This window comes from Rhinolophus hipposideros (genome assembly GCF_964194185.1).
Source record: "Rhinolophus hipposideros genome assembly, chromosome: X".
NCBI classification, from domain to species: Eukaryota; Metazoa; Chordata; class Mammalia; order Chiroptera; family Rhinolophidae; genus Rhinolophus; species Rhinolophus hipposideros.
Window position 1 is genome coordinate 70,804,339 of NC_138046.1, and position 12,471 is coordinate 70,816,809.

Here is a 12,471-nt window from a genome sequence, read left to right on the forward strand (position 1 = left end):
CAACACTAAAAACAAAACAAAACAAAACAAAAAATCCAGCAAACAATCAAATTAGAAAATGGGCACAGGATCTGAATAAATATTTCTCCAAAGAGGATGTACACATGGCTAATAGACACATGAAAATATGCTCAATGTTGCTAATCATCAGGGAAATGCAAATAAAAACCACAATGAGGCATCACCTAACTCCTGTCTGAATGGCTACCATCAATAAACAAGTGTTGGTGAGGATGTGGAGCAAAGTGAACCCTCATGCACTGTTGGTGGGATTGCAGATTGGTGCAGCCACTATGGAAATCAGTATGGAGGTTCCTCAAAAAACTAAAAATAGAACTACCTTGTGACCCCGTAATTCCACTCCTGGGTATTTATCCAAAGAAATCCAAAACAGCAATATATTATATATATATATATATATATATATATATATATATATATATATATATATATATATATATATATATATATATATTTATATATTCCTATGTCTACTGCAGTGTTATTCACAATAGCCAAGATATGGAAACAACATAAATGCCCATGAATAGATGATTGGATAAAGATGAGGTAGTATATATATACAATGGAGAATTACTCTGCCGTAACAAAGAATGAAATGTTACCATTTGCATCATCATGGATGAAACTAGAGGGTGTTAGGCTAAGTGAAATAAGTCAGACTGAGAAAGAAAGAAAAACAGAAATAGACTCATATATTCAGAGAACAAACTGATGGTTGCTATATGGGAGGCGATTGGGGGTATTGGTGAAAAAGGTGTAGGCATTAGGAAGTACAAATTGGTAGTCAAAGTAGTCAAGGGGATGTGATACACAGTATGGGGAATATAATCAACAATGTAAAGACTATGTATGGTGTCTAGATAGGCACTAGATTTTTCCAGAGGATCACTTCATAAATTAAATTGTCTAACCATAACATTGTACACCTGAAACTAATATAAAATAATACTGAATGTCAACAATTATGTATACAATATATTACATATATAACATATACATGTATATTGTCACAGGATATAAAGTACATAGGGAATATAATCAATAGTACTGAATAACAATGTACAGTGTCAGACAGATAGTAGACTTGGAGTTATCACATCATGAGGTGTGTAAATGTCTAACCATTGTGTTGTTTTGTACACCTGAAAATAATTATAATAAAAATAAATCGATAAAAAGAATTGAAGGACAGCTTTAAAAAAAGAAATATCCAATGGAAATTAAATAGCAGATTATCTTAAAGATGACTAGTTTAGCTTTTTAGCTAAATTTTTTAGCTTTTGGGAGTACTGAGCATTGAATTTCCCTTTTTTTTATTAGTTTCAGGTGCACAAGACAAAGTAATACTTAGACGTTTATCATTTATATCCCTCACACTATTTGGACCCCCCCTCCCCCAATCCACTTTCCCTTTTGACAATAGCTTAAGAAGTGAATGTTGTTCTGCTTTCTCTCAACGTTCATGAGGTAGTCCAGAAGCAAGTATTTAAACTGAATAAAGCCTATAATTCACATGCAGGAAAACAGAAACTGTAGTCTATTAAGTATGCAACAGCATTATGTCTATAATAATAATAATGTACATACTTTAATTAAAAATACTTTGTTGCTAAAAATGCTAAACATCATCTGAGCCTTCAGTGATACATAATCTTTTTGCTGGTTGAGGGTCTTACCTGGATGTGGATGGCTACTGACTAATCAGGGTGATGGTTGCTGAAGGTTGGGATGTCTGTGTAAATTTCTTAAAAGAAGAAAACACTGAAGTTTGATACATCAAATGACTCTTCCTTTCACAAATGATTTATCTATAGCACACAATGTTGTTTGATAGCATTTTACCCACAGTAGAACTACTTTCAAAATTGGAGTCAATCCCCTCAAACCCTGCTGCTGATTTACCAAGTAAGTTTAGGTTATATTCTAAATTCTTTATTGTTATTTCAACATGTTCATAGCATCTTCACCAGGAGTAGATTCCATCTCAAGAGACCACTTTTTTGCTTATCCATAAGAAGCAACTTCTCATTTGTTAATGTCTTTCCATGAGATTTCAGCAATTCGGTCCCATCTTCAGGCTCTCCTTCAAATTCTAGTTCTCTTGCTATTTCCAACATATCTGCAGTTACTTCCTTCATTGAAGTCTTGATGAATTTGAAAGCAAAGTCATCCATGAAGGTTGGACTCAACTTCTTGCAAACTTCTGTTATTTGATATTTTGATTTCTTCAAATCACAAATGTTCTTTTAAAAAATTATTAAATTTATTGTGGTGACAATGGTTAGTAAAATTATATAGGTTTCAAGGGTAAATTTCTATAATATGAGTATATCATCTGTACATCACATTGTGTGCTCACCACCCAGAGTCAGTTCTCCTTCCATCAACATATATTTAATCCCCTTTACCCTCTTCTACCACCCCCCATCCTCCATATAGCCTGGCTAACTTAATTGTTTTATTTTTATTAATATTATAATAAAATTGAAACAATCATTTCTTACACTTTAATGGATAATTAACATGATTACTTTAATCTCTTCAACATTTTAATTCCTGCTGGGATTACTCTTAAATGTCTGTACCAACTATATGCAACAGAATATTAGAACACATTTAAATATATAAAAAGTAAACACATAAAATTATATAGGTTTCAAGTGTACATTTGTATAACACAACATCTACATAGATTCTTAATGGCATCTAGAATGGTGAATCCTTTCCAGAAGGTTTCCAATTTACTTTGCCCAGATCGATCAGAGCAATCACTATCTATGGCAGCTATAGCCTAGTGGAATGTATTTCTTAAATAATGAGACTGGAAATTCATAATTACTCTTTGATCCATGGGTTGTTGAATGGATGTTGTTTTAGCAGGCATGAAAAAAACAAAACATTAATTTAATTGTGCATCTCCATCAGAGCTCTTGGATGATCAGGTCAATTTTCAATGAGCTGTGCTACTGTAAAAGGAATCTCCCCTGCCCCCAGCAATAGGTCTCAACAGTGGGCTTAAGGTATTCAGTAAACCATGTTGTAAACAGATGTGCTGTTACCCGTGCTTTGTTGTTCCATTTATAGAGCACAGGCAGAGTAGATTCAGCAAAATTGTTAAGGGCCCTAATGTGTTCAGAATGATAAATGAGCTTTGGTTTCCACTTAAATTCACGAGCTGCATTAGGCCTCTAACAAGAGTCAACCTGTCCTTTGAAGCTTTGAAGCCAGGCACTGACTTCTCCTCTCTGGGTATGAAAGTCCTAGGTAGCATCTTCTTCCAGAATAAGGCTTTTTCACCTACATTGCAAATCTGTTGTTCAGTGTAGCAGCCTTCATTAATTATCTTACCTGGATCTTCTGGATAACTTGCTGTGGCATCAAAACCTACACTTGCTGCTTCACCTTGACTTTTATGTTATAGAGATGGCTTCTTTCCTTAAGCCTCACGAAGCAACCTCTACTAGCTTCAAATTTTTCTTCTGAAGCTTCCTCACCTCTCTCAGCCGTCATAGAATTAAAGACAGTTAGGGCCTTGCTCTGGATTAGACTTTGGCTTAAAGCAGTGTTGTGGCTGCTATGATCTTCTATCCAGTCCACTAAAATTTTCCCTGTATCGTCAATAAGGTGTTTCACTTTCTTATCATTTGTGTGTTCACTGGAGTAACATTTTTAATTTCCTTCAAGAATTTTCATTAACATTCACAACTTGCCTGACTGTTTGGCACAAGATGCCTAGCTTTCAGCTGCTTTTGGCCGGTCTCAGCTTTTGACATGCCTTCGTCATTAAGCTTAATCATTTCTAGATTTTGATTTAAAGGGAGAGATGTGTGAATTTTCTTTTCACTTAAACACTTAGAGGTCACTGTAAGGTTATTCATTGGGCTAATTTCAATATTGTTGTGTCTCAGGGAATAGAGAGGCCTGAAGAGAGGGAATTACACAGTGAAATGGCTGGTCAGTGGAGCGGTCAGAACACACAGGACATTTATCAATTAAGTTCACCATCATATATAGGCGTGGTTCATAGCACCCCTAAACAATTACAATAGTAACGTCAAAGATCACTGATCACCATAACAAATATAGTAATAATGAATGAGTTTTCAATATTGAGAGAATTACCAAAGTGTGACACAGTGACCTGAAGTGAGCAAATGCTGTTGTGAAAATGGCACCAATAAACTTGTTTGGTGTGGGGTTGACACAAACTCTGAATTTGTAAAAATGCAATATCTGCAAAGTGCAAAAAGTGAAGGGCAGTAAAAGGAGGTATGACTGTATGGACTCCAACTAAAGCCTTCAGTTCTACTTCATTTTATTCAATTCTGCAACTGCTTTTTATAAGTGACAATATTTATGAAAAGGTTAAGAAAAAGATAAAACACTCTAAAACTTACAGTTACCTGTGACTGGTAGTGTATGTAAATTCTGAACTGTGTCAGTATGGTGGAAACCTCAGTATTTCATTCTACTTTCTATCCACTCTCCAATGAAAGAAAAGGGAAAAAAGTAAATGAGAGAGAGAGAGACGGAAAAAGATTGGCCCAGTGTGTAAAACCTACTTAATGGCTAATGTGGATCATACTCAGTCAATCAAATTAGATTATACATTTGAGAAAGTTAAGAAATGATTAAAATGGCTTATATGATGATCATATTTAAATATAGCCAGAAATTAGATTTTTACAGACTTTTTTTATGGCTTCAGAGTGGCTGCCTCATGAGACTATTGAAAATTGCTTTGCAATGTAGTAAATTAGTGTAAATAAAAAATAAATGTGTTGGTTTAGAGTATCTAAATATGGCATTGCCGTATCTAGTATTGTAGAGAAATATTTAGTTAAGCTTGAAGATTAATTTAAATTCTTTATTTTGGATTTATTTTGTTTCTAATTTCAAAGTAAACATTTTCTTCTGTGCACCTTCCTGAGTATTATTTTGTACCTTTGGGTTGGTATTAATTTTTTTTAAATTTACATTTACATTGTTGTAAAACTTATTAAATGAATGTGGTATACTTGCTGACTGTTTCATCAATGCAGGGCACTATTTATGATTGTGGTGATTAACTTTATGTGTGAAGTTGACTGAGACAGGGAATGTGTAGACTTTTGGCTAAACATCATTCTGGCTGAGTCCGTGAGGGTATTTCTGGATGAGGCCCACTCACATTAGTGAAGGCAACCTATTTTACTTAGTCTATGATTCAAACAACTGTAATTGAATCCTTAGAGTTTAACATCATCTTTAGACATTAAAATTATTTGCATTTTTATATTATCAATGCAGTATTACAAAGGCATTATTATAACAAGAACTTTACCTGCTTTATTGGATTTATACAGATACTAAAATAACTAAAGAAGGGGGATTAAAGGAGATAACAGTACTGCACTTTTATGCACATCCTGCTTTAAAACTCAGTTTCAGTCACATAATAGGAAAAGGAAAAGAAGTTGATTTTGAGCAACAAAAATAATTCAAGCTGTTTATCAAACTGTGTTTTGTCTGCAAAAGTAAGATACCAGACAGGAAACTGTTAATACTTAGTTCAAGAATTTAAGTAATTTAACAGGAAGTTTTCATGTTTGGTTTTTATGGTATGATTAACCTTTGAACCATATAACTGCTGCTCCTATAGATTATATGGAATCTGTCTTTAGGATATAGGAATATAAATAACATAATTGAATGACATATGTTAAAATACCAATCCATTACAATATGATTCTCCACATAATGTTGCAGTTTTAGGAATATGTTTGAAACTTCAAATTTTGAACAATTATCAGGGGTGGGAAGAAGGTGGGAAAGTTTTACAAGACATTTTTAGATAATTCAAATATTATAAACTTGAAAATTTTAAGGTCTGTATAAAACTCTAGAGAAATACTCATTACCTATATGCATCTCAATCCTCCCATTGTAATGTTAATTTTATGTTATTTTTAGGTGTGATTCTCTATTGTTGTTCACTTTTATGTAGTTGCCTTTTAGTTTTGAATCTTAAAAATAACTAGCAATTTCCATAGCTTGAAATATTTATCTTTTGGTTGGGTTTCACAAAAAGATTCATCTAGTGTTCTCTGCTTCAGAAGTTAAAAAGTTCATTTTCTTCTTTGCACCAGGGAATTATTAGCATTAATGGTAAGGGTATATTTAATATCCTCTGTCTATTTTTTCTTGCCCCCCTACAGACAATCTTTCATGTCACTGTCACTTGTCTGAATAAACGTAGCCTTATTCTATGTAACTTTCAAAGAATTAACATATTAAAGAACATGTTCATTTAATTTATTACAATTACTAATACAATTAAGAGACATTTTAAGGTAGTTACGTTAAAGGAATGGACTGCAAATTGCTTTTAACCAAAATAAGCATTTTCATTAAGACATAAAAGGTCTGTTCAATAGAATTGTCTGATTTATTAATTTTGATAGTTCTTAAGCTCTTCTAGTTGATATTAATCCTTTAATATTATTTTTTCCTTATTGAATAATATTTAACCTTCATTGGAAATCATAATTTGTACAATTTTAGAACCTAAAGTTCTAACAGTGCAAAAACATCAGGAAAATTATGTTTTCTTATTAGTGTGGATTCGACTTGAAATATGCACTTGTACAATTTAATTTTTGGCAGTATTTTCATTTCTCCAGGCTTTGAGTTTTAATTAAAACTTTTTAGTTTCAAAAATGAGAAACTTGCCTGAGTACAGCTTAACCAAACAAATATTTTATCTAATGTCTGTTATGTGCAAGTAATTTGCAAAATAGATGAGATTACTGCTTTTTTCTTTTACCCCAACATTATAGTATTTACTCAGAAAGGTTTTATATATATGGTGCCCAAAAATGTACACATATTTTAATAAAGGAGAATTGTATTAAAGTTGTAATACTCAATATATACCAATAACAAAAAATGAATACAAGTCACGTTTGACTTCTGCAATGACAAGAGGTGCTCAAAGTGGTTACCATCAGCATCCAGACACTTCTGATTATGGCAAACTACTGCTTGAGCAATGCTGACAAAAGTGTGCACTTGTATACATTTTTAGGCATTCCCTGTATATATTTATACATATCAGTAAGTTAGATATTGGCTTGTTATATCATTACTACAAATTAGTTTGGGTAATAGGGGTCCAGGCCATCAGCAGACATTCTTGTGTTGTTTCTTGTCCTGGATTTTGAAGGGAGAACCCTGCCTATATCTCATGAGACCCAAAGAAGTACGAACTATTCTCAGATTCAGATTTAAAGATTCACCTGTGATAGACATTGAAACTTGGCCTGGTTATTAAGAAGAATATTAATTTCTTAAGTAATTAACTTGAAGCAATTGATTTTACCATTGTGTACTTATGTGCCACACTCAGGAGCTCTGTACATCCCTGGGCATCTCCAAATGATCGAATCCCTAAGCAGTTTGAAGGATGGAGCTGCTTTATGAGAAAATTAGAGCAAACTTCAATGACTTGAGTCAGCTGCAGGAGACAAGCTGCAGACAGCAAATTTTCTATAGTATCTTCTTTCAATTGCAGGACACCTAGATGGTTTGGAAAAGTAAAGAATTATTATATGTCTCATAAAATAAGACACAAATATGCTGGCTGGTTGAAATTTTCAGTTTCTCTCATTGGTAAGATTATCTTTTGTAGTGTACAGTAACCACTCAGTACATCTTTTGAAGACAACATATGCAAAGCAGTCTATATAAACCCTAATAAGATGGCTGAAGGAAGCCAGTCTAGATTATCAAAAACAACTGCAGCAGATGAACAGTGAATGCCATCATTGGAAAAAGAGCAACTTGTTATTTATCATCTTAGACGTGCATCTAAAGCTTATATAAAAACCTGTCCACATTATGACTCAAGGAGCAGCATGTAATATTGTGTAAGGGTAATACAATTTGTCGTACAGGTTAACTGTCATTTGTGTGGAAAAACATTTTGGTAAATGAGAACATTGAGTTTATATGCCCATTTTTTTTCATCTGTATTTGTTAGCTGATAAGGATGACTTTGCCCAGATATTATGCCTGGAATTGATGCCTGGCACTGTCTCAAAAGAAAGAAAATGTTGCCAAGAGTCTTCAAATGTCACCCCAATAAATTTAATTAAAAAATTACTTTTATAAATCTCCTTATATGACAATGGAATCAAAGGAAAGGAGGGGATAGAAAGATATTTAATACCAGTGTTTCAATAATAAAAACAGAATAAACTCATAAGAAAGAATTACTTATGATTATTTTGTTAGGTATAAGAAACAGGCTCTGTTTAAAAATGTCTATAAAGAATTTTTTAAAATGAGATCAACAAGTAAACTGTTTCCTTTATATTGATATGTCTGTATTATTTTTGGAGCAAACATTACTGATGAATTGTTGAAAATGTTATAAGGTATTTTGATATGATAGATTCTCACTTTTCTATTTTAGCCAAGCTTTAGGTATGTTATAAAGCATGACATGTCATATGGATTTTATAAACTATAAACTATTACTTTATAATCTGGCGTTGTAAAATACCTTAATATGGATGCTGTATGTTGCAAAACCATAAAGAAAAGAGTAGCACATACTGTGAGATGCTCTATATTTGGTTTACTTTCTAAACCGTATGTTGTAAAGGGGTCCAGTCCACCAGCAGACTTTCTTGTGTTATTTATTGTCCTGGATTTTAAGGGAGAGCCCTGTCTTTATCTCACGAGACCAAAAGAAGTATGAACTATTTTCAGATTCGGATCTAAAGATTCACTTGTCATAGACACTGAAACTTGGCCTGGTTATTAAGAGGAATATTAATTTCTTAATAAATGAAACCATGAAACTACTGGAAGAAACCTTAATGAAAAAGCTCCCTAGCATTGGTCTTGTCAATGATTTCTTGGATAAAACACCAAAAACATAGCCAACAAAAGCTAAAATAAACAAGTGGCCGGTTCGATCCCCACATGGGCCCCTGTGAGATGCACCCTCCTTAAACAAACAAACAAACAAAAACAAGTGGGACTACATCAAACTAAAAAGCTTCTGCACAGCAAAGGAAACAAAAAGTAAACTGAAAAGGCAACCTATAGAATGACATAAAATATTTTCAAACGATGTATCTGATAGATATGGGGTTAATATCCATAAAATATAAAGGACTCATACAACACAAAAACAAATAACCCAATTTAAAAATGGTCAAAGAACATGGATAGACATTTTTCGAAAGATGACATACAGATGGCCAAAAGACATTTTAAAGATGCTCAACATCACTAATCATCAGGAAAATGCAAATCAAAACCACAATCAGACATCACCTCAGACCTGTTAGGATTACAATGCTGACAAGGCTTTGGGTAAAAGTGAACCCTTGTGCACTTTTGGTGGGAATGTAAATTGGTACATCCATTTTGGAAAACAGCACGGAGGTTCCCGAAAATTTTTTTAAATAGATCTACAATACGATCCAGAAAACCGACTCCTGGATAAATATCTAAAGGAAAGAAAATCAGGATCTAGAAGAGATATCTATACTCCCACATTTATTGCAACATTATTCACAACAGCTAAGATATGGAAACAACCTGCCTATACTTTGACAGATGAATGGAATATATATGTGTGTATATATATAATATGTATGTTATATATATATATATATATATATATATGTATATAATATATATACAGAGCATGCCAAAAAAGTATACACATTTTAATAAAGGAAGACTGTATTAAAATTGTAATACTTAATATATACCGATAACAAAAGATGAATACAAGTCACGTGTGACTTCTGCAATTACAAGAGTTGCTCAAAGTGGTTACCATCAGTGTCCAGATACTTCCGATTACAGCGAACTACTGCTTGAGCAATGCTGATCAAAGTGTCCACTTGTATGCAGTTTTTGGCAACCCTGGTGTGTGTGTGTGTGTGTATGTTATATATTTTATATATATGTTATATATATATATATATATATATATATATATATATATATATATATCTGTGTGTGTGTGTGTGTGTGTGTATTCACACACACATATATAATGAAATATTATTCAGCAATGAGAAAGATGGAAATCCTGCCATTTGTGACAACATGAGATGAACCTTGGGGGTATTATGCTAACTGAAATAAGCCAGACAGAGAAAGTATGGTATCACTTGTATGTGGAATCAAAAAAAAATGCTGATTTCATAGAAACAGCTAATAAATTGGTGGTTGCTAGGGGCAGAGGGGGAAATGGTAAATGTAGGTTAAATGGGACAAACATTGAGTTATAAAAGTTCTGGGGATTTAATGCACAGCATGGTGACTATAGTTAATAATATGGTATTGGGTATTGTATACTTGAAAGTTGCTGAGAGTTTATCTTAAGCATTCTTACCACACATGAAAAAGTGTTAACTATTTGAGATAATATATGCTTTAATTAACTTGATGTTGGTAATCATTTCACAATGCTTATGTATATCAAATCATCACATTGTATACTTTAAATACATATAATTATATCTGTCAATTATTCCTCAATAGATTTGGAATGAATACATACATACAACACATACATACAATACATACATACATACATACATACATACATACATACATACAAACATACTACTTGGCCCCAAAACTCATCCTGTTATCTTTGTTTTATAGTTTGAGTAAATATGACTTTATTATTTCAAAGGAGAAGCTGATTAAATCCTTAGAGTTGGTATATCCCACTTCCACTCTCATTTTTATAAATGAGAATGTACCCACACTGTTTGAGTGAGAGAGAGAGACATGTACTTATAACTTTATGTTAAAATAACTGTATTCTCTCATGGTCATATTTTTTATAGCATAGTACTTATCTCTTGCTCTTTTATACTATTGAATTTCAATCCTGATTCTGCCTCTTACCTCCTTAAGAAAATTACTTAACTGGTCTAACCTTCATGTTTTTTACTTGTAGAGTAGGGATAATAACAATGTGTGTTATGTAATGTAGGATTATTGTGAAGATTGTGTGAGTTAATATATGCCTAGCACTTACCTGTGTAAGCATACTGCACCAAGGAATTGAGTGCATTAGGATCAACTCCCTCCATCTTGACCTCTTCTTGTTTGGCTTCAAGCACATCATTAGTAAACATTGCAGCAAAATAATCAGACACTGCACTGAGAACCAACCTGGAAATAGGAATGTTTCATAGGAACTATAATCAGCCCATAGTCTTATTGAAAAGCATGAAATGCAATCAGTAGGTTTGTAACACTTGTGAGACTCTTTTCTGCTTAAATCTTTCACAGTTCAGTAAAGTGTAGTGAAATTAGAAAGGCAAATTAAGTAAGTTGATTTTGTTTTAGACCATGTTTTCTTCATCAATTTCTCTAAAGTTTGGCTCTTCTAAATATCCCACAGGAAAGTGGAAAACATATGGTAATGATTTTTCAATATAGGATGATAAAAATCTATTTTCCTCAGTGTTCCAATTAGTAATCAATGGACTGATTCTTTCTCATACATATTTGCTATACTCACCATATGTTCTGTCTGCAGAAGGATACTTACCGATGTGCTGGGATTCGAAGGTGTCCAGCAATGAGTAGCACATCACACAGTTGTTTCTCTTTCAGGTAGTTTTCCATTTTATGGAGAGTTTGCTCTGCATGGTTTACAGCATGGAACTGCTCCTCAGATACACTGACATTCATTTCTTCAGAATGCTGTGTATGTAATCTGAAAGGGAGATAAAATGAGAATATAGTTTACTCTCCTAGTGAGTGTGCAAATGTCCAATGGATATTTAGACACACCAATTTCTAAAAAATATATATTGGATTAAAGTAATGTTAAAAATTTCCCTCTGATCCTAAATATTTCACTGATTGCTGCCAGCCTTTGATAAAGTGAAATGTCACGGTTATCATTTCTATCTACAATGGGACCATGCAGGGTTAGTGTTATTTGTCATATGGACAAACATAAACTTCAAAATACCAGCATCTTTCTTTAATTTTTATTGGTATCACAATGATGTCATTAGGCATGAAATTGTAGACATGATTCAAAATACTTTTCAAATATGATTATGTCCTGAAGCTTCTCCATGTGTACTCATTACACATCAGAAATATTCCTTGAAGAATATCAAGCTTGAGAGTTCCATAACATTCTTGACAATGTCAAACCCATCAAGAAAGTAAACATATTTCCATCTTTTGTATCTCTTTTCTTGCTTTACTGAGACATAATTGACATACAACATTGTGTAAGTTTAAGGAGTAAAACATAATTTGATATACGTTTGTATTGTGAAATGATTACTACAATGAGGTTAGTAAACCTATCTAACACTGCACATAGTGATCGTTTTGTGTATGTGTGGTAAGAACATTTAAGTTCTACTCTCCGAGCAATTTTCAACTATAAAGTACAAC

The 12,471-nt window shown here is 32.9% G+C and overlaps 1 protein-coding gene across 2 annotated transcripts in view; it reads right to left on the bottom strand.

Moving 5' to 3' along the window:
* The window catches only part of KLHL4 (kelch like family member 4), an 80,944-nt gene that overhangs the window by 31,316 nt on the left and 37,157 nt on the right, over window positions 1–12,471 (bottom strand). For both annotated transcript variants that reach the window (XM_081042498.1, XM_081042499.1), the window contains exons 2-4: window positions 11,603–11,770; window positions 11,084–11,220; window positions 7,385–7,581 (exon numbers count right to left, since the gene is read on the bottom strand). In XM_081042498.1, the coding sequence (XP_080898624.1) occupies window positions 7,385–7,581; window positions 11,084–11,220; window positions 11,603–11,770 (502 nt within the window). The remainder of the gene's footprint in view (window positions 1–7,384; window positions 7,582–11,083; window positions 11,221–11,602; window positions 11,771–12,471) is intronic.